This window comes from Pleurodeles waltl, chromosome 9 (assembly GCF_031143425.1).
Source record: "Pleurodeles waltl isolate 20211129_DDA chromosome 9, aPleWal1.hap1.20221129, whole genome shotgun sequence".
In the NCBI taxonomy this organism is placed as follows: Eukaryota; Metazoa; Chordata; class Amphibia; order Caudata; family Salamandridae; genus Pleurodeles; species Pleurodeles waltl.
Genome location: NC_090448.1, coordinates 936,274,911 through 936,301,837, shown reverse-complemented (window position 1 = coordinate 936,301,837; position 26,927 = coordinate 936,274,911). Strand labels below are relative to the sequence as shown.

Here is a 26,927-nt window from a genome sequence, read left to right as displayed (position 1 = left end):
CCATAGTGGCTCCCTCCAGCATAAAAGGCTTGAGCTGAAGGTAAGGGCCTTTAACAAGGGACCAGGACTTTAATGACTGGAATAGCCTAGCCTTGGCGGGCTATAAGGCTATTAGATCATTCCACCACTAGAGGGCAGAATGTTATAATAAAGGAAACAAACGCTTCACGGAGCCCGAGGAGAATTTAAATCTCCTCTGGCTCCAAGAGGCCTCTTTCCACAGCTGAGCCAAATATTGCAATTTTGGAGTTCTGGGCTGAACATTCCAATATTCTAATATAGCCTTATCACCTGCCATAGCAGGCTACACCGGCCATTAAAGTCCTTCTCCAGAGTTTACAAAGGAGTGGGACTTTAATGTCAGTATATCCCAGCTACTGAGGGCTATAAGGCTGTTAGAACATTCTGCCACTAGAGGGCAGAACGTTTTAATAAATAAAACAAAGAGCTTATAGAGCATGAAGGGATTGAAATCCACTTAGGCTCTGTGAATCCTGTGTTCACAGCAACAGCTGTCAGCCAAAACATTGGAATGTTGGAGCTCTGCGCTTCTACCAGCCATTAGAAGCCGGAAGCACTCCATTGTCTTCAGTGGAGCTCCCACCATTCCAATGGTCTAACGTATGTTAACATCCCAGCAAAGAGCTCTGCCAGGGGAACTGAATAGATGGGCAAAGGTCATGAAGATGAATTCTGAGAGATTAACTCTGCCAAGAACTCTTGAACTAAATTTTCCTCTGGATTCTTCTTACTTGGAAGACGTTGCCTGATAACATGTCTCCACAATCTTATGGGATGTCTACCTGTTGAAATCAATGGGACATGAAAAACATATTTTCCCTTAGTCAGCTAAGTTTGTCTCTTTAGCATGAGTGGGAGAAGGGCTCAAGCATGGGGTAGAGCTTTCTTCCACTGAGGAAGCCCTCAACATTTTTATTTCTTCCCAAAGGCCTTTGTGAGTCTTTCCTGACCTTAAAGCAAATCCTACTAGACTTCATTTACATCATACCTAGAAAACTTGGGGAATGAGTGCAAGAACTGGTGGATTAGTAAGGTTGAAATGTCCCTACCACAGGTATGCCAATCCCTGTGGAACTCCCACTCATGCACCATTCTTCAGATCAACACTTGGAATTGGATCAGCAAGAATCACTCACATGACTGCCTGTCACTTGTAGAGTAACATTGGAAGGATTAATCCATTCTCTTGTATGTATTCCTGTGTCCGTGTATATGTTTCAGAAATGGAGAAACAAGTGTCTTAATTTAGACTACAGAAACAGTGCTTAATTTAGACGACAGGGACAGTGAGACAGCAGGGGCGGCTCCTCTGTTTTGACGGAGGAGCATCAACCCCTCGCCAGCAGCTGCAAAACGTTTACTATAAAACAATAATAAATCATGTTTATTATTGTCTTATAGTAAAAGGGGTAGGGCCATGGGGCTGTGATGAACACGAAGTGGGAGAGTACAGAACTCCCCCTCAGTGCGCATGTGGGTTTGGCCTGCTGCCTCGTGCCGGCCAAACACACATGCGGACTGGCCTCTCTCCAAGCCAGCAGCATGAAATCAGCATTAGGATTGGACACAGGGCAGGCTGGGAGCCTGTGCCTGCAGTAGAGGAGGGGAGCGGAGAAGATCATCGGGGCATAGGGTAAGTTATTTTTTAAAATTATTATATTTTTTTTGTTGTTTCCCTCCTCCAGCCATGCGCTTCTCCACCCCTTTTCCCTCCTGAGAGCCACCACTCAGACAGAAGTCTTCCGCAGACTGTGTGCTTAACTTGTTCAAGATATAGCTTCTGGAAGCAGTTTTGCTTAGAGAGGAGTGTTGAAATTAGAGAGATTGGCTGGCCTGTGAAGAATTCCAAGTTGAATGGTAGTGGTGCAATCTTCAGTAGATAGCAACCAGCTGTAAGTAAAGAACTGTTCTACTGTGGACCCCTGGGTTACGTTTGGGACTTTATTTCCTGAGGCTTGTAGAGTGAGAGATTTCAGGAGATTCTGAAACAGAGCAACCCTAAGGCCGAAGACTATTCAGTGGACTGAAAGAACTTTGCTGGATTTAGTTTTAGTTATATAAAACCTTTATCCAAAATCTCTAAGTCACCAGAGACCTAATTTGTGAAGATTTAGAGCCTGATTTTGGTGATCTTGGCAGACAAGTTACTCCGTCACAATGATGACGGATATCCTGTACTCCGAAATATAAATTCCATTATGTCCTATGGGATTTATAGTTCACCGGAAGGGATATCAGTCACTGTTGTGACGGAGTAACTCGTCCACTGGGATCTAAAACAGACCCTTAGTAAGATAAAATGGTCTTGCAGTTTTTTGAAGACCTGTAACTTTCAAATCAGGTGGTGGCTCAAAATGAAAACTATTGAACCTGCCCAGCCTATTCAGAGCTTTCGAAATTCCACAAAAGTACAAAAAGTACAAGCATTGCATGTGGCTTCATCCAATACAGCACAAGGAGCTGCAAAAAAAATAATTATCAAAGCCAGGTCATAGAAGAACTGACATGGGTTGGACTAGCATCTTCAAACCACCCTTATGCTTTCATAGGTTGGCCTTGTTTGGCACCTACAACATATAACCAACCAGCCCAGAACCCTCCTTGGATACTGCTTCCAGGTTGGATTTGATGGACATTTTGAGAACTGTATGTTTTCAAATGTCAAGGTAGAATTCTGCAATGGAACACATGTATCTTATATCAGACTGTCACTTGTGTGTCAGTCAGAAGGAGTACCTATTTCACAATCAGTTTTCCGGCAGTGAATTTTTACGTTTTTTGCTATTTTTACAATCCTACAAACTGATATAACATTTATACCATGGCTTCCCATGGAGTAACCCTCTTTTTGCTATTATTTTTAGCTGATTATCCATTTTACCTTTTTTTTAAGTTTGTATTTCTCCTTTACTTAAACTCACAATGTATATTGTAGGTTCTTTACTTCCTATGGTATTGTAGTATGAATTTGTTTTTTTAAGTAAAACAACTATATTCACCTTCTTGTAGTGTTGTCCAGTCATTCACATCAAGGTAGTAAGTGTAAGCCAAAGCTGCACTCATTGCAAATGGTTTACCTCTGATGGACCTACCGTTTTGGCAAGTGTGGTATGTCGGTCACTGTTCACGTTAAGACAGCCACCTCTTTCTCCCAAAGTCTAGCATATCCATAGACACAGTGATAGAGGGAGGCATGGAAATCCTGTCGGTTTTTAAATCAATTCACGATTTTGGCTTGCTTTGTGTAAAAAGGCAGTTTGTACCAATAAGCATATATTTGCATCTTGAAATACATGAGGAATTCGACACACAGGTCTAAGTTCACTGTCGGTTTCAGTAGTGCACATAATAAACTGATTCTTAAGAAGCTCTATTTTACCCACACAGATCTAAATGTATTGTTCATATTTTGCTTTTCTTGGTACCACACTCACAGAGGCTACATACTACTTAGAACTCTTTTTGAAGTTATGAAAAAAGCCCGCATGGGTATTGTCACGCTTCTAAATAATGATACTGTAGGTACTAGAATGTCCAAAATGGAGAAGTGGCCCATTCAGAGGCGGCCCAAGTGAAACAGAAAATACTCAACTAGTAACTCCAGCTACCAGCGAAAATGGGATTTCCATCACTCTCACAGGTTAAGTACATACTAAACTCGTGGCTCATTCATATTGTATTTTAACTCTTTCACCTTTAACACTGTAAACCAAATATCCTAACAATAAAAGTTTAACTTGCCTTCGCTTTTCAGAATCTGTGTCAGAATATCGAGTGGTATCTCCTCCCCATTCTCGAGGGCCTTCTTCCTGCGTTCAATGCATTCTTTTCCTGTTCGGCGCAGCAGCCTCACGCTCTCCCGGACATCCTTTATCAGTTGTCGGTTTCCAGGATACCACTTCAACAGGACACAATGGAAAAATTGATTCCATGTTGGTAGGATTTGAGACCCACACAAAAATATAGGTAACATAAAAGAATGAAGAAATTGTGCCTTCACAAACCTGTGCGAAGGGTTTGCCTTGTTCGAACATTCCTTTCAAGGCCGTGGTGATTGCTTGTGGAAAAGGAGTCTTTTCATCTTGAAGTGAGTTTAATTCTAAACCAAATGCCACCTAAGGATGATAAAATATGACTTATATTGGGGAAAATATTTTAAGGTATTGACAGATTGCCTTTGTGTCTGAATATCTTTCACTGAACCAACTTATTTTAAGCAACTCACACTTCTTTTAGGTCCTACTTTTAATGCTAAGGTACTATTCTTTAAAATGTATCCATCACATGCAAAATGCAATTTTGCATTCCTTAGATCATTCCTTAAATGTAGGGCTTTGAGAATTTAGAATTAGGAGGCATTTACTGAGCCTACATGGGTGGTGCAAAATATACCATGATAATGTGACTGCGGATGACTGCACTTAAAATAAATAAGCAAAACATGTAATTTCCTTTATGTGACTCAATGTTCAGAATTCCGAGCTGCCTTTAAAGTCTCAGTGCGGGCTTTTTTGAAGCGTCAAGTCCGGTCAGAGCTCCTGAAGGCCAGATACATTCTCTCAAATGTCCCCCGTCACTCTTGTGCATGGATTACAATAATTGGTAGTGCTCTGGCAGATCAAGGGTGAGGACGCCAGGACCTGAGGTCCATGCGCATCGCCCATCGTGCTGCAAGGTGCTTCGGACTGGGTCCCACAAGTCTGGAGAGTGCTCCCCTGCCTAGTGAGGTGAAGAACCTCTGTCCGGGCCCTGGGTCAAAGCTCTAGTTGACCCTGGGTTGGAAGTCCCGGACCTTGGCTCTATTCTCCAGACTGCTGTGTCTCAAATCGCATGGGATAGAATCACTCAAGCCCCAGGAGGGCTTCAATGCTTGGCTGGATGAAGAAGCTCTCACAGGACACCTGGTCAGAGCTTCAGCTGGCCAGGACTGGAAGCTCCTGGTCCTGGGCCCCATTCTTCAGCCCGCTGTACTGTAAAGTGTCCTGGAATGAGTCCTGTACGTCAGTGGAGGTCTGCCTGCTTTGGTTAAGAAGCTCTGACTGGGCCAGGAAGTGGAAGTCTCTGGCAATCGCCTGTGTTCTCTGGACCACCATGTCTCATATGCCCGCAAGAGAGTCCTGCAGGCCTGGGGAGGGTTTGTCACAATGAAGAAGCCTTGACGGGGCCCCAGAGCCGCAGGTGGCCCTGGGGTTGAACTAGTGTGTAAGCTCCCTCCCTGGGATTCCTTTTCCGGGCCACTGTTTTGCGAACTGCCCAGGATGGCCTCCCCTAGCTGCCTCGTTTAAGAAGCTAGGGTTAGAGACTTGGCCGACCTAGGGGAGGAAGCACCCAGCACTGGCCACTGTGTCCTGGCCCGCCGTGTATGAAAGTGCCTGGAATGTGGACCTGCAGGCTTGGAGAAGTCTTCCTTGACTGCCTCGGTTAAGAAGATCTGATCCGGCCCCTAGACCCGATTCAGATCTATGGCTCACCCATGGATGGACAACACTACCCACACGTGGCTCCCTTCACTGTCCTGCAATGTCACTTGGACCCCGGGATGGGGCCCTGAAGGCTGGGGAAAGCTTCCACTGCCTGCCTGGATTAAGAAGCTCTGACTGAGCCCCAGGTCAGTGCTCCGGCAAGCCCATAGGTTGAAGCCACTGGTTCTGTTCTCCAGCCCACTGTATCTCAAAGTGCCTGGTACAAGGTCTGCAGACCTTGGAAGGACTCAAATCTCTGGCTGGCCCAGGGGTGGAAGCCCTTGGCTCTAGGCTCTCTTCCCCCTGCCATTTCAACTGGGGCCCAGGATCGGGTCCTTCAGGTCCTGAAGATCCCCACTACCTGCCAGGATTAAGGAGCTCAGACCAGGTTCCTGGTCAACGCTCCAGCAGGCTCAGGGTGGAAGCCCGCAGCCCTGGGCTCCATTTGGTGTGCACAGATTACAAATAAAGGCAGTTAGTGGTCCTCCGTAGTAGTTATAAGGTAGTTTGGAACCCCTTGTTGCCCAGGCGTTCTTTCCAAGTGCTGTATAGGCCTTGGCTGGCCTGCCTCATACCCCCAGGACACCATGTCCTTCGCTGCCTTCCAGCCCTGTCTGATGGGCCTTTTGTCCGAGCCTGCCTTCCCAGAGAGCCGGAAGGGATGTAAAGCTGAGATTCCCGTGCTGGGTGGCAGCATACTCCATTCAGTTGAGCACATATGGCCCTGCTAATGAACTGCTTGATAGGCTTCAGCTGTTGCTTCAAGTAAAGAGTTTTCACACTGCCTGGGACTATCCAACTTGAGGGTCTGCCTTGCACAGGGGCCCTCCCCACTCAACAGCAGCCTGGCAGATTGTACTCCCCAAGTGGTCTGACCAGAGTAGACAGGCAGGCGGTGCTAGTCCTGGATGCCCCACGGTGCCAGCCAGTGGTCAGAGCCTGGTGAATTTCAGTGTTTTTTTGTGGTTTAAAACATTATGTTATGACTGATATTGTCACCTAACTATAACATCACTTTCACCTTTGTTTTTTTCAGTGATAGATAAGGTTTTTTTTCAGCATAAACATCTTATTAGCATACTTAAGCATGTCATTCTTATGATTAGCTTTCCCACTGAATATTCAGTAGTGTTTTGTAAATCCTCAATTTGAATGTGGATATCAATAGCTTTTTTTGACTTCCCATATATACCGCGTACTGGTTACGGGTCCCCGAAATATACCAGGGGGAAAGAAATTAAAGTTGTGTTTCGTATGATTTCAGTGTAACATTGAGCCTAGAACTTTTCTCATAGGCATACTAAATACGGAGCCCTTTATGTTTTTTTGTGAAGTTTTGGCCTTTTTGGGTGTGATGGTACCATGGTACGTAAATATGGTGCTTGTACCTATGACAAAAAGGAAAGACATCTGATTGGCTAAATGCCTTCCTACATGTAGAGGAATTTACCACCCTTTCAACATAATTTGGTTTAGAAGCACCTGGGTGTGTCCACATTCAGTGCTGTGCCCTGGCTCTTTTTTTCTTTAGAGTTCCACTTTTTTGGGGGATCTCAGCAAACAAAATGGTATCTGTGAGCACAGACATGAGGAGCTGGATGACAGCAGGTCTACCCAACAAGTACCACATCATAATCCATTGAGAGGAAGTTACTTTCAATCCCTTCATGACAGAAAAATGGATCTTCCTAGATTGTGACATGCAACCTCCACAGGGGTACTAGCAAAAAGTGCTCCTTTGGAACTTCTGGAATGAGAAAGCCCTTAAAGGTGAGGCAGAGCAGACATCTAGTTCGTGCTGAGCAAACATACAATGAGGTGGAGGCATCAACATCTTCAGCTGGACCCTCTGTACAACCAGAAGACACTGTGCCATCTGACAAGTGGCATATGTAGTCTGATTTTAACCCTGCACCTATCAATATGGTAATCTACTGCACCATGTGCTCAAAATGTATTGTTTTGGGGGAACAAAGTGTCTCTATTAGAGACAAGTTGATGTCTGATGATCAATGCAAGTAGAAGTGTTTTTAAAATTCCAAATTCAGGGGCTTTCTTTTTTCAAGTTGAATCCCCCAAAAATTGGAAAGCTCCCAAAAAAATTAAAACGATTAAAAACAGAAACAAAGTTTCCTTTTAGAACCACATTTATTGGTTAAAAACTAGAAAAGGTTTATGTTGGTTGCCATGTCTGTCTTCCCATGTTGTGTGGTGGGCTGCAAGATCTGGTCTGTGGCCCGGCCATGCACCCAATATACTGCAAGCAGCCAACCCTGGGTCATGCGTGGTAGGTGGTTGGGTAGTAGAGCTTGACCGCAGACCAGGCCCTGTGCCTCCAACCTACAGGGAGCCAACCTCCGCAGTACAAAGCCTCTGTCATGCGCAGCATTGGGTTGGCCACTCCATTACTGTCAACCAAACCACCCACAGTGATGAAATCCCACAGGCACCCACAACACATTTTCCTTTTTTAATTTATTTTTTGTGGTACTCCAGTACTCCTGTAGTACAGTGACCAGCATTCTAAGGTGCCACAGGACAGACTAAGCCTCACTTTTTAGTGCATGTTCAGTTCTGCCGTACGCAGTTGTACTTCTGCTGGACCTCACTCGGGCCGTGCCACCAGGAGGGAGCAAACCTATGTTCCTGACATGCCTGACTTCAGGTCCTGCGAAATGGCTCATGGAGGGTGACCACACACCCTTTCTTCCAAAAAATATACAATTAATGAGGCCCCGAATGATGGGGTCCCTAGGCCTATTAACCACCTCCTCAAATAAAATATTTAGTTGGCCCTGGGGATGGGTATCCCATGGCAAGTAAATGGCTCGGTGGGGGGGGCTGCACGCTCCTCACCCCCCAAAAAATATATAATTGCTGAGCCCCCGGGGAATGGTGTCCTTCATACCATTAAATGGCTTTTTATAAATGATGCGCTGGCCCCTAGAATACTCTAGTATTGCTAAAAAAAAAATCAGTTTTTGGCCCCAGGGGAACCCAGTTCCAGGGGGTCAAGGTATCCCTACCCTGCCTCCTAAATGTAATTTCATTTCAGGACTCAGCGATGGAGATTCCAAATCCTAAAATGGATGCAAAACATAATTTTTGATGTGAAGCAGCCAATCAGATTTTATCTTTTGATCTATCAGTCCCACAGCACTATACTAGTCCGAAATATAATCAATTTTGAACCTTAATTTTTCAAAACTACTGACCACATCTTCACCAAATCACAATACTAATGCTTTCTGGGTACAGATCGAGCTTTCTGGAAAATTTGGAGTAATTCCTTTCAGCCGTTTTGGATATAGCTGTGTTTAAAGTTCCTATGAGAAGGGACCTCCACTTTTTTTCAGGCAGATGAACGTCTTTTTTTGGAAAGTATCAGTTAAGATGTGTCAAACATCGCCAATCTTACTAGCAAACTAAAAAATAAATTTTCTATAGAAACCTAGTCCTAAGTATAACAAAACAGTGGTGACTGCCACAGTGTAATATTTAGGAAGTAGCCTAATTTGACTCACTAAAATGACAACACCACAGATATTACTTTCTTTTCAGGATAGAGTCATGTACAGAAAAATGTAATAGTAATTCTGCATGATACATTGCACGTTTTGTTTTCAACTGCAGTAAACAAATGTGCAAACTCTGATATTTTAATAATTTGGCAAATAAAACAAGTCTTACTTTTGCAATCACATCAAGTGTCACTCGACACATCAAGTTATGAATTCCGACCTCTGTCTTTCCGTCTGCTTTTTCTTCTAGTTTTTCCATAAGTGCCTCAGCTTTTTCATTGAAAGTCCCCATCAAACCTATGAGGTAGCTGCAAAATAGTATGAGTTACCTTGTGTACATTACGAATGCTTGTGATAAACAATGTGCAGTAATGCACTACATCTCAATTTATTACAGTATGATGAATATTTGGTGCAGTCTCCATAAAGGGCTTTTAAGTATTTCTTGGTGTGAACCTCCTGCACCGCTAAGTTCAGGAACTCCAGCTTCTACTAACTGATGACACCAGACATCCTGGTGAGGCTATTTATTATCGCAGAGAAGAAGTGATGCAACAGTTAGGCTGAACTGTTAATTTAGGGGAGGGTCTGATTTATTCTCCCACAGTTGATCCCGCTGGTGAAGGCCCAAGGAAGTTCAAAGAATATGGAATGCAGCCCAGCTAGTATTGCTACCAGCTGCTTTCATTTGTGTTCCTTTTTTAGTTCTTTTTCCCTAAGTGCTTGAGGTGAAGCTAATAAAAACAAGTATTGCCAAAGCCAACAGCCCTTGCCTACGAGTGTTATTGTCTTTGTTAATGTTTTTTAGTCATGTTGTACAGCAGCGGTCTATTATGCTGCATGATTGAAAGTACAAGAAATCACCATGATGCAGCCAGCTCTAGTCGCGTCATAGCAACTTTTTTTATTGATGGCAGGAGGGTGAGAGCCATCATGGCTGGAGAGCTCCAACAAAAAAAAATGTAGCACCCAAAACACTAGCAGTAGAAGAAAACAAGTAAGTTGGCCATGATCCATGGGGGGGGAGTCAAATAGAAGAAGAGGATGTGAAACCCACACGCTTTAACCAATGATAAGCAATGGGTGGGCTCTAAGCCCACTATAAACTAACAAAATGTCTCGCAAGCTGAACGTGGTCTCTGGTGAAACTAACAACTGCCCTCACTTTAGGAACCTTCCCACTAGATTTAGGTGATTCACAAGTCCAGTTTGGATTTAGGCAGTGAGTCCTAAAGTGACCTGCATGTGGATAAAAGCAGAGATGAAAGGAGCATTCGGATGAAATCAGAGAAGAAGGTGGAAGGTATGAAATGAAGAACAGCACATGTCTTGAAGAAGGTGGTTCAAAAGACCTTAAGCAGAGAATATTACAAACATGGATAGGCATTATGAGACTGCAACAAAGAGGTTTGGGGTCACATGGGTTTTACATTAGTACCATTCGGTTTGAATTGAATACAAGCAAAAGCTGCAGTCCTAAGGGAAACACACACTTAAAGTGTTAGAAAAGGAGTGTAGGGAGGAAGTGGATGAAGAGTGTCAAACAGAATTAAAAAGATTCAGAAAAGAGATAGCAGCATTAACAATCATAGGGAAAATATTTCAAATGGAACAGAAAACAGAAAGGAGCAGTTACAGAAAGGACTGTTTATCATAGGAGAACATTACACAGCCAGGAAAGCTGTATTTATAACTTATTGGCTGCCTGCAATTTTCAGAGAAACTCGAGTACAGCTAAGTTTCATGTGTGTTTATGTGGTCCATTACCTATTCACCTGAAGATTGCAGAAATGACGCATCTATCTGCTGAACATAATTTGAAATAGGAGTAAATCTCTGACATTTCAAACAGAAAAATGGGGTAGTAATAGTTATATTAACTGCACATCTCATGAGTGTCATACAGTAACATAAACAGATTAATTATCAGGATCAGCCAAAATTAGGGGTGGTGCTGGATGGGTGCCTATGCTGTACTACCCCAAGGCATAGACATGTACACAACAGAATACATGTAATACAATAGATCAAGGTAAAACCATAAAACCACAGTACTCAATATAAGTCCAATATTCACAATTCAAAAGAAAGAAGTCACAAAGATTTTGAACTAGTCGAGTCTTTTAATTGATGAATACCATTTCTTCATACCAGTTTGACAAACATCGACAGTCTCAATCCGGTAGTAACCAGACCTTCAATTGTCAAATACACTCGACTGCCAACATGTGTTTCGTCACAACGTGACTTTCTCAAGGCTGCAAAGTACATAGTATACATTAAGTATAAATAGAACTACATTACATCATATAAAACACAACATCCTTTCAACACCTCAACTAAATTGTGTGAGTAAAGACCCAGTGACACAAGGACTTTCCAAAGCATTACACCAAAAGTGTACAAAACAAATAACAAAATGAGTGTGTGCCCAAAGAAAAACACCAAGAGAAAAAAAAGGTGATGAGACAATAAGAAATGCCATAAGAAAGACATGTGTCTGACAAAAAGAAATAAAAGTAGAAACTACCATCAAACAAATTCAGAACCTACCAATAAATTACAAAATGGGATTGCAGCTACTGGTATTTCATAGAATCAGCCACATCAAAGTCAATGTAAAAGTACACAGGTGATTCAGCCATATGGCTGCATGATACGGTCGGCATCGTTCTTCTGGCGTGGAGCTGCTGCTGGCAGCAGCGCCACCTTAGTGCCGTCCGCCGCCATGACCGTAGCCGGAATTCCGCCAGCCTTCTGGCGGAATTCTGGCTACGGTCATATTATGATGGATGGTAGGTAGCCACAGCGACGGTCTTGTGGCGGCCGTTGCCACGGCGGTAGGCGGCATTTCTCGCCATTATCATAATGAGGGCCTATGTGCTGTTCCACGTGGGTTGAAAGACCAAAAAACAAGGGCCCACCTCAAATCCAAAGTCAAGACAGATTGCCAGAAACCACAAGCATATACATCTCAAAGCCCCAGCTAAAGAGTTATGCTGGAAAGCTGAAAAGAGCAAGGAACAGTTAAGTCTGAAAAAAGTCTGAGCCACAAATATATTCGCACCTGGGCCGTCCAAGAGGGTCCCCTATTTAATATAAATCCCAGAACGGAAACAGATTCACATTAACACAGTATAAACCATTACTACGGGAACTGCTGTACATTAGTGAAGGACACATTATATTTAGATGTACTTTAAAGTAAACCAGAAGTAGCCATAAGTAACCGGAACCTCAGACACAGTACTAATAGGAATAGAGCAAACGATGTTCGACACATGGCATATGTAATAAAATATTGGTCGGCCCCGACGGAACACAAAATACCAAGAAATCACCCCAAAATTAGTTACCATTGCTGATGAACAGCGAACGGTGTGCCCGCGTTGCAGACTCTTAAACCGACATGGGTCACTATCAGAAATAAATATACACACTTGCACTGGAAAAGTGGGAAAAAAGACTAAAGGTGTGTGGTCACAGGTAAAGGATAAAAAATAGGGTGGCAATATTGTAATGTCCATGGTGTCAAAGTCACGTAAAACAGGCATAACCCCAGGAACAGCACAGTAAATGCAGAATCCTCATTTCAAAAGGACATGCAGTTAAAAGCCACAAAGTCATCCTTGATGCATCAAAATTGACACCTGTACCAAAAAGATGGTAGGTGCCCAAGCAGGTGTACATACACTACAACATAAACAAGGATGGATTTAGGAGTCATCTGGAAGGCATGCAAGAAGTACCCAGTGTATCTAGAACAGGACACAGATCAGATTGAGGAAAGGACAGTAAAAAGGTCAAATGTAGGCATTAACTACAAAACATGAATATGGCATGCTGGAGATATGAAAAACGGTTCCCTATTCCTTTGTATGTCGTAACAATTGGTTCATGATACACTGGGACATGAAAGATGGAACACATGAAAAGGCAAGACAACAAATCAGGAATAACAACATCCGAGTCAGGGCGTGAGCTTACACTACAATTCAAGTTTGAAACTGATCCGCGGCGTTTAGCACGCGCGTGGGCAGCGTGCCAGAAAGAGGGCTACGGTCCTCGTGCCATTGCGCTCCATCCCTTGGCCTCCAGCACCCCTGCTGGGTGCAACAAACAATTGCGGCATATCGTATGGGCAAACACCTGAGTGTATGCGACGATTATACAGAACATGTAAACTGCTCGGTCGAGTCACTCAGTGAGGCGTTACTGCCGAAATGGGTATCGCGTGCCCAGAGAAAATCACAGAATTAAATTATAAGACTATAATACCAAATACAAAGCTAAAGACAAATATTCATCTTTCTGCGAAGCAGCAAACAAAGAGGATGATTTATGGTTCCTCATCGTTATATATAGAATGGTATGCCGTGATCGGTACTGATATTATGATGTCACATTGAAAAGTTATGGGTATTGTAGTTCATAAAAAAGTCTAGTTTTTATTGGCTGACGTGTTTTGGAGATTAATAAACAGCAAACAAGGAGAAGCATAATCCGAAGCCTCCGCTCCTGACATAGAATTTTGATGCATTAAGGATGACCTTGTGGCTTTTTACTACATGCCCTTTTGAAATGAGGATTACGCATTTGGCGTGCTGTTCCTGGGGCTATGCCTGTTTTATATGACTTTGACACCATGGACATTACAATATGGCCATAGTTTTGTGTCCTGCACCTGTGACCACACACCTTTAGTCCTTTTTAAACTTTTCCAATGCAAGCGTGTATATTTATTTCCGGTAGGTACCCGTGTCGGTTTAAGACTGCAACGTGGCCACACCGTTTGCCATTCATCAGCAATGGTCATTAATTCTGGGGTGAGTCCTTGGTATTTTGAGTTCTATCTGGACAGACCACAATTTTATTACCTATGTCATGTGCCGAACAGCATTTTGTCTATTCCTATTAGTACTGTATTTGAGGTTCCGGGCACTTATGGCTATTACTGGTTTACTTTGCAGTACATCTAAATAAAGCATGTACTCTATTAATATAGAGCAGTTACTGTAGTAATGGTTTATGCTGTGTTAATGTTAATCTTTTTCCGTTCTGGGATTCATACTAAATAAGAGACCGTGTTGGATGGTGCAAGTATGGATATATTTCTGGCTCCGACTTTTTCTGGACGTAACTGTTCCTTGTGGGTTTTTTTTTAAGCTTTCCAGCATAACTTTTTAGCTGGGGCTTTGAGAGCTATATGCTAGTGTTTTGGGGATCTGTATTGACTTTGGATTTGAGGTGGGCTCTTATTTATTGGTCTTTCAACCCACAAGGAATGGCACATACTATCTTCTTGGGGGTATTGAACCCATCTCCTCGTACTGGGAGATGCTGTCAGCAATTTTAGTATTGTTGTTTTTACATAATTGGTTGCTTTTTTATGTCATTTTAGGATTAGGACGTATCATGGTACTTTTCTACATTACAATCATCATTTACTATTGTCTTTGGGCCTTGGATCATTGACCGGACTTGCAATCATTTTGAGTGTTCATGTGTGGGAATCTGGTTATTTCTTCACTGAGACTTATTCCAGAGGACCTTGGTCTTATTTGTACAGGTATCGATTCTCTAGCTGCAGTTTAATTTTACTAAGCATGATGAATACTGGACCTCTGTGCAGTCATATGGCTCAATCACCTGTGTTCTTTTACAGTTAATTTGATGTGGGTGATTCTATGTAATACATGTTGCTGTAATCCCATTTTGTAATTTATTGGTAGGTTCTGAATTTGTTTGATGGTTAGTTTCTACTATAATTTATTTTTGTCAGACTCACATGTTTTCTTTTGGCACTTCCTAGGGCCTCATCACCTTTTGGTTCTCTTGGTGTTTTTCTTTGGGCACATACTCATTTTATTTGTTTTATACACGTTTGGTGCACTGCTTTGGAAAGCTCTTGTGTCACTGGTTCTTTCCTCACACAATTTGATTGAGGTGTTGGAAGGATGTTGTGTTTTATATGATGTAATGTAGTTCTATTTATACTTAACGCATACTCTGTACTTTACAGCCATGAAAAAGTCACATGTTGTGACAAAACACCTGTTGGCTGTTGATGAGTGTATTTGACAAATGAAAGTCTGGTTACTACATGCTTGAGACTGTCGATGTTTGTCAACCTTTTTTGAAGAAATTGGATTTATCAATTAAAAGACTGGACTAGTTTGGAATCTTTGTGACTTCTTTCTTGTGAATTGCGAATATTGGACTTAAATTGAGTTCTGTGGTTTTACCTTGAACTAGTGAATCTCTGACGTTGTCTGTATTTTATTGTGGCTGCATCTGCTGCATATTTATCTTTTGAAATGTCCAAGGAAAGCTATGTTGTGGACTTTTTTTGTGAATAGTACGGGCCTTCTACAGGAGCGGCTCGCGGGTCTGGGCAGGGGATACGGGGCGGGGCACGGAGGGCGTGGGAGAAAATTAATTCAAAATAATTTTAAAAAACACTTACCTGCTTTGTTCCTGTGCATCTCCTCTCTGGTCGCTGCTGCAGGCACAGGCTCCCAGCCTGTCCTGCACCAATCCTGACGCTGCCCAGAGCAGCGTCAGGATTGGCTGGGAGAGCCCAGCCAGGCCGCTCCTAGGCAGACTGGGAGCCTGTGTAGGCTCTCTCCAGCCCAGCAACCGTGTTGCTGGGCTGGAGAGAGCCCTGTGCGCATGTGTGTTTGGCCGGCCATCGACAGCCGGCCAAACACACATGTGCTCTGAGGGGAGTGCACAATGCACTCCCCTCAGCTCGTCACCCCAATGCCCCACCCCTTTTACATGGAAAGGATAATAAAGTGTTTATTATCCTTTCTACGGAAAATAATTTGCAGCGGTTGCTGCTGGTGGTGGTGGGGGGGGGGGGGGGGGTGACGCTCCTCCGCCCATACGGAGGAGTCACGCTTGGCCTTCTACTGCCCAATGAAGTCTCTCTGGTAGTATGAGGTAGTCCAGGTTATTGAATTCTGCGGTGCTTTTAATGTTGTAGAGGGCATCTTTCAATACAAGTTGTGTGATTTATTTTTCATGAAATGAGGACAACTGACTGTGAATGACGAAAAGTGTTCTCTTTCTCCAAGCCAATATGAAGATGTTGTCTGAATATGTTCTCCATGACTCTAGGTAAGTTGACTACTGCTCTCAAAATACTTGGAATCTTTCAAATGAGACAGCATTTGTTTACAGAAAATGTTTATTGATGCTTCATTTAGGCTTGGGAGAGTGAGTCCTCATTTGATACTTGTGCTGATGTATGTTGTCAGAATAGACAAATATTCTTACATTTTCTTTTATAATAGATATATTGTAGGAGTTTGCTGAAGATGAGATGCTGGTGAAAATAGTGATGTTTGCAATACTTTTATATGAGATTTAGAATAAATTAATGTAAGGGATTTTCAATAAATAGTAGATGGGTTGAATGTGTTTTCTATGTTTTGGCTAACTGCGCCTTTCTACAGAGAGGGTTTGGATTACTCCCCACCAGCTAAGTGTTCAAGTTGTTATTAAACATTATCTGTGTAGATTTGACCACCAGATTCTCTTGAGCCTTCTACAACTGGGTGGGATGGTAACTGTACAATTAGTGTCACCCCAGAAGCAGCGAAATACTTAGCAAACCTGAAATTTCCACAGAAAGGATTTAACTAATTTATTATTTTTTACAGTCCAGAAAAATATTGGAACTAGGGATAACAATGAAATGAAAGCATCTGTGAAATAAAAGCCTTCTGGCTATTATAAGAGTTGATTGCCCTGCATGTCCATCCAGACACCAAGGCCCTCGTTGGCATAATATTTGTATTTGTAAAGTGCTCAAATATGAAAGACTGCATTTGAAAGACTGAGTGGGCCTACTGGGATTCAAATCTGTGGCCTTGAGTTCAAACAAAGATTTCCAGAGTGAATGCAATAGTACACTGATCCACAGGAACCAGCCACTTAATTTCGATAGGGCCAGGAATGGCACTTATGGGCACCATTGGAATAATGAGAAATGCAGGAAACACCTGTGCTTTCTTTGATAGATAGATCCGCTTGCCTCCTGCTGATCATGGGCTAGAATTACTGATGAGCAAATAAGCCTTTCATACTACTAAAGTTGACAAAATGTGTTTAATTGAGCAAGAGAATACATTTCATCAACTTTGGAAGGATGGTAGCCCAAACCTGGATATTGCAGATGGTCACTCTGGTGAGTGAGTGGAGCAATCTAATTTCTGACAGGAATGGGACACAATGTTCTGTAGGCCTAGAAGAATGGGCAATTTAATTTCCTTCCTTATTTTGCTTGATTTATATGTTAAGTTTACTCCAATTCAATTCCAGTCTTTAACAGCTATAGACTCAAATGTAATAGCTTTTCATGCAATGCAGTACATCATACAAATTTGATGAGCTGAATTGCGCAGGGGAGTAAATTCAGCACAGAGCCATGTCTACTACGATTGGACGGCAGCTGGTGTCATCCCCTGCTCTGATGCTTGAACAGGTCTTCTTTGTGCAAAAAACAGCTTTGCAACATGGTGAAGAAGAGAGTGTGTAATGTCTAGTATATGATTTGTGCCGGAAGGACACCCTTCAAGTTCCCATTCCTATTCATAGACACATTGTGGAGTTCTACACACATTGGCAATACTGTGCACTGCAGCACACATGCAATATGTCATTTTTAAAGAAATGATCACATTTGCCCTTTCTTGCATCTGTTTCTACAGTATAAGGCGGTAGTTTGGATGCAAAGCCCAGACAGACTATCTTAGTAGATAGAGCTTTGAGTGAAATCCTTTTTGTGTTTACACAGATCTGCCCAGTAACACTCTCTTGATGCAAAGCAGTATCTGAACTGGTGCAAAAGGCTTAGTAAATTTAAGCTGTAGACAGTTGGTGGTGGTCAGCAGCATTCATGGGTGCCAGGTGGCCTAATGTAGTGTTTAGCATATTCCGCTACTATGGGATTTTTGTTTGGACTCCACCTTGCCTACTGGTTCTTGTAGGCTTATATCAAAATAAGGAATTGAAAACTGCGATCCGCAGAATGGAAGGTGTATCTGGGTTGAGGTGACAGACGACTGAGGGAGTCATATATGGCAGGAGATTTCTAGAAAGAGAAGGATGCGTGAAAACAACCTTAGAGTTAAATACTTTAAAGGGACTCAGAAGACTGACTAGATCCTGTGTTGGCAACCAGACAAAGTGGTTTGATGCTCATTTTGCATATAGACCTCTTCTCTGAAGTCAAAAGAGGAGACTGACTGACTTTGCCTCAGCTCTATAAACTTTTCAAAGGAACAGGCATGTTGAGAAACCTCCCGATTTCCCAATAAAGTACTCTCCCCCTGTGTGACCTAGACTATTCAAAATTGTCGTGGGGAGTACTAGCTAAGCTTATAGGCAGTGGTGGCAGAAAAGGATGTACTTAAAATTTTCCAACAATCTAGGTGATTGTTTTTAGCTCTTAAGTTAGGGTGGGTGTGTTGGAACAGAAGATTTTCAAAAACAAATTTCAATATTGCATTGCAAAAATTCCTCACTCCATTACAAACAGGACTGTTTGCATTTGCTGATTATGATGTGCTTAGATAATGGGCCATCCCTGACTCTCAAGTGGCGCAATGTGATGATGTCCTGTATTCTCATCCACCGGCATTTCTTCTGTTCTTCTTGTACCAGACTAAGTGTAGAGAGCGAGTGAGTGTGTGTGTTTTTAGCCCAGAATGTGAGAACCAGATCGGTCCTCTAGACTTTGTAAACCCTGACAATAGCTGGTCAAACACCTTTTCTGTTAGGGCTTGTGTACTATGGTTACTGGTCTCTGTAGTATTTTTGGTACCATTGCGTGAATGTATGAAAAAGTTATAGTGCCAATATATTTGCTTTGGTCCACTTTTTAACCTACCCCTGTTTCAAAGCATGTGTGGTACACTGTGTCAGTGTGAATGTTAGGAATATGAGTCAAGTTGTGCGCATTAGGGGGCATATTTACAAGAAAGTTGCGCATCGGTCCTGATGCACCACTTTACTTGCGTTGCGCCTGCCCCACCTAACAACACCATGGTTGAGTCATATTCAGAATATGGCTCACCATGGCGGTCGTTAGGACAATAGCATCAACATTTTTGATGCTATTGTGGTGCTTTGCTGCACTAGCGTCGAAACTTTGGATGCTTGTGCAGCAAAGCACAGGGAGGCCCATTGATTTCAATGGGTGTGTCATTTTAATGCCTTCTCTAAGAAGGCATTAAAAATGACAGAAAAAATGGCGCAGTGAAATGTTGTAAATCTCACTGCACCATTTTTCGGGCCTCCCTATGTGGGAACGCCCCCCTTGCATACATTATTCCTGGTGCATCCTGAATGTGCCGGAAGGGTTCACAAAGTGAACCATTGCACCACTTTGTTAAGATGGCGCAGGAGAAAGGTCTCCTTAACACCACCTTAGAGTAAAAAAATAAAAAATAATGCTAGGGCGGCGCAAGGTGGCGCTAGGGGCATGTAAATATGCCCTTAAGAATATGCATATGCCAGTGACCACCACTGTTGACAAAAAATAGTCCGCAAGCTCATGCTGAATTTGCAGCTCATTGAGCACTGACCCATCCAGCTGCCCCATTGAAATATGGACTCAGCTTTCTGCATATGCACATGTTTAGCGGGGACCTACACAATGTTTTTGAAAGTGAACCTGGCAACTTGAAAACACTTGCGCAGCAACATTAATGATGCTGTTTCTCCACTCTGCGTTCTTAGCCAAGGTGACTGCCTTCCTTGTTTTCAAGTGGCTAGGCAGCACTGTAAATGCTGAGCGGGCCAGTAACTCAGAGCGATGTTGCATACATTAGTAGTCTGAGCCTACTTATGCCTACCACAAAAATGGAGCTACTAAGAACTGCCCTTGGACAGGGCCGGTTCTATGAGTTTTGGGGACGGGCAGAAAGGGAATGTGCGAGGCCCTTCTAACTTGCATACACATTCAGGGCTGTCAGCATCTCAATAGAAGCTGGTCCTTGTGAAGATGAGTCACACCAGAAACTGGATTCTTCTCAGTTTATTTGCAATTAACTCCAGGTAAATACGACACACATATAATGGGGAAGGAAAGACTTCTGCCTCTTGCATCGTCGCTCCTCCAACCGACTCCCTTCAACGTTCTCTCTCGAGAGGTCTGTTCTCGTGCAGAGCGATGGGCTGCATGCGCACATCCCCGCTGCACGAGTTCCATCACAACAGTCCTGAAGCTGGTTTATGCTACCCCCTCCTGGACAGCAGCCCCTCTGTCTCATCCTCCTACAAGCATTTGTTAACAGCTCATAAAGGGCTGAAGGTGTGAGGGTTGCTTATTGCAAGAGAGGGTTAATACTGCCAGGACCTACACAGCAGGATAATTGGTGTGTCTGTGTGGGTGCAGGGTGGTGGGGGTGGTGGTATGTGTTGTGGATGGCTAACTGCTGGACAAACCTGCAGGATGTGTCTTTTTGCAACTGGCACGGGTCCCCCTCTCCTGGTATTTGCCTTGTTACACCATAGAAGCAAGGGCAGGGGAGGGGGAACCCCTCACGTGGGCCCAATTACAAGGAGACACCTTTCGTGCCAGGCCTGGCTGTGTCCAAATACTGCGGGTGCCCCAAGTTAGTGGACTGAGTGGGGGGGCCCTAGGCAGCTGACCCACTGCCCATGACCAGCGCCATACCTGCCCTTGGACATCGTGTTTCCTTTATTGTACATCACACTGCAGCATACATGAAAGATTTGAAACGTCATTTGTCCGCCATTTTAATCCTTATGATGTGTTCCAAAGTCGCAGCACGTTACAAGAGCATTAAGCCAACAGCCGGCCAACCTCTTGTGAGATCTTGAACGACAGTGCCTCAGGCTCTGAAAAATGTGAATATTAACTAGCCGGGCCACACGCAGTAGAGCAGCCTGTCAGGTCAGTTTTTCGTTGAAATAACTTTTATCACCATCAAGTTATAAAAAACAAAGTTTAGTCTGCGATTTAAAAAACAGGGCACAAGAAAAAACTGCACGTGATGTTACATCACCAATAAAAAAATACAGACTCCATAAACGACCTGTATCCTTTCAAATACCGGCTAGGTGGCAACCCTAACTGTTCCATGTTATGAACATGTGCCTGTGAACATGTGCACGTAAGAGGTGTCCGAGAGTGTGAAGATGTGAGTGACGAAAAAGTGTAAGCGGTTCAAATACATCTGGATGCAAACAGGTATGGGGGCTGGACACATATAGGCGAGACACCAATCAGTGCAAAGAGGTGAGAAAGGGATTGCTACAAACAGGTTAGAAGATACTGTGGCCCATATTTATACTTTTTAGAGCCGCATTTGCGTCGTTTTTTGACGCAAATAAGGCGCAAACTTACAAAAGACCACTGTATTTTGTAAGTTTGCGCCGATTTTGCGTCAAAAACCGACGCAAATAAGGCGCTAAAAAAGTATAAATATGGGCCCGTGTGTCCATATACTAATGTGCACTAGATGTGTGGGGCTAGGTGCGCAGATAAAGGGGTCTGGGACGTTAACTAATCACAGGCTACATGCCTCAGGTGAAGGGGTCGGGTACAAATGTGTAAAATCAAGGCTGCTGTATATCAGTTAAAGGGGCTGCATGCATATGAGGGGACGTTAGATGCGCACAGGTGAAAGGAAGATACATTCGCATAAGTGTGAGTGGTGTTATGAAGATGGAAGATTGCCTCAGAAATTCCAGTAAGTTCGGTTTAATACTGAGTAGCAGGGGCAGTTCTGTGCAAACAGGTGCGATGGGATTGGTGGCCTCCGGAGAACGGGGCAGGTAACAAAGAAGAATTTCTGGGTGCACACGGAGGAGAGGTGCTATGTGGATGCAGATGATATGAATATTTGAATGCAGTTAAAAAGGGCAAGATATATAAAGGGGAGCCGTGGTAAAGTGCACGCTAGCAAAATACAGGATGGATCATTCAGGTGAATGCGTGACTTTAGGGCCCACATAAGATGGAGCAGTTGATGAGATGAAACTTAGAAAAGAATGTGCATTAGCTTTAGATATATACAGACGAGAGGTGTGTACATGCGCACATGGTGGTGTACACAAACAAAAGGAAGCTTGGTGCAAACAGGTTTAATATTAAAAAAATGTATACTGTTGGGTAACGCCTCTTAATAAAGTTCTAAGAGGTAGTTTAGTTTGAGAAGTGCACTATATACATGTTTAACAGAATTAGTGTAATTCAGGGGAGTCCGAAACAGTTATGGAAGGCCACATCCATGAGTGATCTGTAATAATATTCACATATAATACATTTAAATGGCATCAATCTAAATGCATCTCATTTACAGAGTCAGTGGTTATCCTGAAAACCTGGACAAAAGTTGGATTCCCCTAGTGTAAACAAATTAGCATTCAAAGGCTAGGTATCGGATATCCGAATCAGTGAAAAAATTAAAAATGCCTTTCCCAGAACAGGCACCCAAATTTCCAGTGCACACTGTCAGTTGTGACTGGAGAAGAACAAAGGATTGGCAATTGTGTATGAGAAGACTGCATTTTAGTGGGCATATTTGTGTATGGGACTGAGTAGGGACATTCTGTGCGCAAAATGGCTTAGATAAGGAGAGCTTACACATTGGTACCTCCCTGGGTCAGCCTTTGACATATATGCTCTTTTGAGTCAGCATGGGCAAATTGGCTAATGCCCGAGTTTCTACAGATTTTGTCTTGTGGAATTTCTGTTTGAGTTGTTCAGCCTCTATTTTGATTTTTGAGGCTATGTTATGGTTGTCTCTCGGCAAAGTAGAGCTTTAATTTGCAAATGTTGACTCAGCTTTAATGGCCCTTATCACAGAGGCTCAACTTGAGCCCTTCGCACTGTGCTCTACATAACACACATCAAGGCATAACCATTGCACTTAGGGGATCACCCTGAGAAAAAAAAATTGATGAGGAATGACTGAATTAAGATCAGCCAATGCTGATTACTCTGTGCTCACTGTACCATATCACTCAACAAGCAAGGAACACTCTGGGTTGTTTGTGTTCCTGTTCAGAGGAAATCTGGCCTGGCAATCTGCTCTGGACCTTCCTAGACAGAGTAATCTGATAAGGTTCGTCCCAATACGTAATGGCACAAATGGGTACCACAAGATATAACAGAATGTGGCCCAAAGTAATTATCCGTGGCTGGGATTACGCCAAGCATTCCAACCATCACTTTTATTCCTTAATTGCTGCTTGAGTCAGTGTCCTGTTTACAGTTCAGAAGCCAAGATTAGCAGCTGAAACGTTCTCTGTTCTCCAATCAAAGATAAGAAACTCAGTAGCCACCTAGGTTCTTGAAAGAAAACATCATTAGAGGTAGCAAAAAGTGTGCAAAAAAGAGGTGGTCTCTTCACCACAACTAAAGAACTACACTTCGAATTATGCAGAGCACCACATATTATGCTTAAGCATGTGCCTCCTCACCCCGATTGTGAGTATATGGAGCTGGATATCAATCAGTCAGGTGGTAGAAACATATATAATATAGGAATTGATCATCTCATCAGCAGATTTTACAATTCAATATGAACACCAGAACAATAGATATAATAAATGAGCTACCCTGATCCAAGAGCTACATAAGAAAGTATGTTCTTGAAGTCTCAGGTAGACTAAGGGCCTAATTACGAGTTTGGCAGTCCGAGGACTGCCAAACCCATGGTGGCGGTCGGACCACCACCCTCCTGGCAGTCGAACTGCCAGATTACGACCCCGGTGATGAATCCCAATGGGGTGGCGGCAGTCGGAGTCGTGGTCAGTCATGGCGGCACTGAGTTTAGTGCTGCCATGCTGATCACGAGCCCTCTTTCTGCCAGCCTTCTCATGGAGGGGTCACCGCCATGAAAAGGTTGGTGGAAAGCCAGTGCTGGGGGGTACAGTGGGGGGGACACTACACCGCCCATACCCAAGGCATTGGCAGTGCAGGGGCCCTCCTCCTGTAACCTCAGAATGCATCTGAGGGTGCCGTTGTGCCACAGTATTGGCCTCCGCCCCCTTAGGGGAGCCGAGGCCAATGCCGTGGCACTGATTCCGCCGGTTTGTCCAACGGAAACATCGTAATTCGATGTTTCCACCGGTCAGCCTGGTGGAAACATCATAATATGACTGGGGAGAAGGCACCGGTATGATGGCAGCCTCCTCCCCCTGGCTTTGCCGACCGCCAAAGTCACAATGAGGCCCTAAGAGTTGTGCAGGGCTCAGAGTGATCAACCGCCACATGACACCTAGCACCATTTCAGACCATTGCTTCTTCATAGAAAAAGACAAAAAAGACAAAAAAGTCAGTGTTAAACAGGCATTGGACTAGAGCTCGAACACCATGAGACACAGCATGTTGCTGTGAATGAGACAATACAATTTGTGTGAAGTCTGCAAATGATGATACTAGTGAATTCCCGTTTACCATGTTAAAATTCATGATACATTATTTAAATCTGTGCTGAATAGCCTTAAGGGTAAACATCAGTCCCAAATACTTTTTTACTTTTTACGAAATCCTGATCAATGATGCCCTCACACCTTTTATTAAACATGTGGTTGTCAGGCTTTACAGTAGCTTAGGAAAGGGTGCCCTAGATCCTCGTTGGAACCACAGGCTTCAGAACAAAGAGCATTCTCGAAGACACAGACTTAGCACTAAAGTCAGAGTATGACATATCTCATATTTTGAAATGACAGACATTAAAGATGTTATTGGTTCAGTCTATACATCTATCTGACTTACGTGCGACTAAAGGCTGGGTCCATCATTCTTCGCTGCTTGTGCCAGGAATCATAATTGGTTTCTGTCAGCAAACCTTTTCCTAGACATCTAAGGTTAAAAAGGATGGGGGAAAGCAAAGACAATAAAACTTATATTATTTGCATTTATTTATTTGTGATGTGCTAACAAGCAGAGTTTGCAGTGTGGTCATAACAAGCTCCAAATTAATGCTTAAATAGAAAAGTCCTATGGCAACTGCAACCAGCTTGACGACACTACACATTTCGACGAATGTTACCTTTCTAACTTAACTTAAATTAATCTTTATTTCGGCCAATTTGGCCATAAAAGATGTGCACAAAAAACACACATATGAACATGTAAAACCATCAAGGGAAAGTAAACAGGAAACACATCAGATAAAAGACCATACAATTAAAATAAAAACTTAAAATTAGATAGGAGCCTGCAACTTTAAAATACGGGTACGAATATGCCAGACATTGGTAAGGAATTTGGCTAGTGCAAACACAATTGGACCTGAAACATCAGTTTTTAAAATTCTGTACACCGGGAGGTACTCCCTAAAACCAAGGTTTCTAATAAGTGGTAGGAGCCAATATTTCCTGGCGGCCTTGTAAGTTGGACAAAACAAGACCACATGCAGATCGCTTTCCTCTGCTCCCACACATGTCGGACATAGCTTGGTAGATGGCAGTGTTGACCAGGAGCAGGTGTAAGATCGCAGAGGCAATGTGCCATATCTCCATTGTAGAAAAAGCTTCCTGGCCAGCACAGGAGACATAGCATCCAGAACCCTCTCCAAGCGGTATGAGTCCTTGCTTTGCGCGAATACAGATGTTAATGACCCCTCATTCTTGCAGTCTAGGGCCATAGCTAATTTCTGCTCGTGGTAAGCACTGACCAAAGCTCTTCGTGGGATCCTTAGTGAGGCGTTAGCTGGATCCGACCACAGGTCGGGGAGGCCCAATCCCATACAGGACTTTTTTATATATTTTATCCACGGGATCTGTAGAGCTTTAGGGTGGGTTAAAAACTCCCTCAATTCCGCCCTATAAGAAGAGAGTTCTTCGGTGCTCCATAGCCTTCGCCAGAAGACTATGGGTCTGAGACCTAATTCATCTGCTATTGGTCTCAGACCCAGATCCATCCTCAGGGGGAGGAGCGGAGTACTGGACGGAAGTGCTACTATCTGTCTAATGAAGTTGTTCTCAGTTATAGACAAACTGCAGGAAGCTGTGTGACCCCACAGTTCCGCCCCGTACATCAGAGCTCCTCTAGCCTGTGCCTTGTATATCTGGATAAGCGGCCCCAGCGGTCGATATGTGGAGCTTCTCATCAACCGAGCAATGCCGCCAGTGGTCTGCACTAATTTAAGATTAACCCTAGTCTGGTGAGTTCCCCAGGACATGGTTTCATTCAACGTTACACCTAGATATTCAAAGGTGGAGACTCTCTCTAAACGTGAAGCTCCCAGTAAGGGGTTCGGGCGTGATCTTGGGGTTGGGTTCATAACCATAAACTTGGTTTTGTTAGCATTGATTTCTAACCCCCTATCTGTGCAAAAAGCCACAAAAGAATCAAGGATCCTCTGTATCCCCATGGGGGTTTTGGACAGCAGCAGGGTGTCATCTGCAAACATGATTGCAGGCACCCTGCTGCCATTCAATTTTGGGGCATCAGTGTATTCAGTTCCATTGAGATGGGCGATTACCCCGTTGACGAAGAGGCAGAACAGGGTCGGTGCCAATACACAGCCCTGTCTAACCCCCCTGTCAACGGGGAATCTGTCCGTTAATTCCCCGTGTTTCCCGCACCTGACCCGGGCATAGTTATTATGGTGCAATCTCTTTAAAATTATCAGGATGTCTGGGGGGACCCCCATCTCAGCCAGAACACTCCAGAGTTTCCCTCTGGGCACGAGGTCGAACGCAGCCCTCAGGTCCACAAATATAGTGTATAAACTACCCCCTTCCAATATTGCTGCCCTCCAATAGATAACGTTCAGACGAAAAACCTGGTCCACTGTAGAAACTCCCTTTCTAAATCCCGCCTGATACGGATTGAGGGCACCCGTTTCTTCCACCCAGTCCTGAAGCCGATTCAGCAGTATCCTGCCAAACATCTTCTGTGACACGTCAATTAGACTGATTGGTCTGT

At 43.5% G+C, this 26,927-nt stretch overlaps 1 protein-coding gene across 3 annotated transcripts in view; it reads right to left on the bottom strand.

The window, feature by feature from the left end:
* LOC138260123 (cholesterol 24-hydroxylase-like) overlaps positions 1 to 26,927 on the bottom strand; it is a 247,845-nt gene that overhangs the window by 68,399 nt on the left and 152,519 nt on the right. For all 3 annotated transcript variants that reach the window (XM_069208296.1, XM_069208298.1, XM_069208297.1), the window contains exons 5-8: positions 24,768 to 24,854; positions 9,174 to 9,312; positions 4,026 to 4,136; positions 3,763 to 3,919 (exon numbers count right to left, since the gene is read on the bottom strand). In XM_069208296.1, coding sequence (XP_069064397.1) covers positions 3,763 to 3,919; positions 4,026 to 4,136; positions 9,174 to 9,312; positions 24,768 to 24,854 — 494 coding nt within the window. The remainder of the gene's footprint in view (positions 1 to 3,762; positions 3,920 to 4,025; positions 4,137 to 9,173; positions 9,313 to 24,767; positions 24,855 to 26,927) is intronic.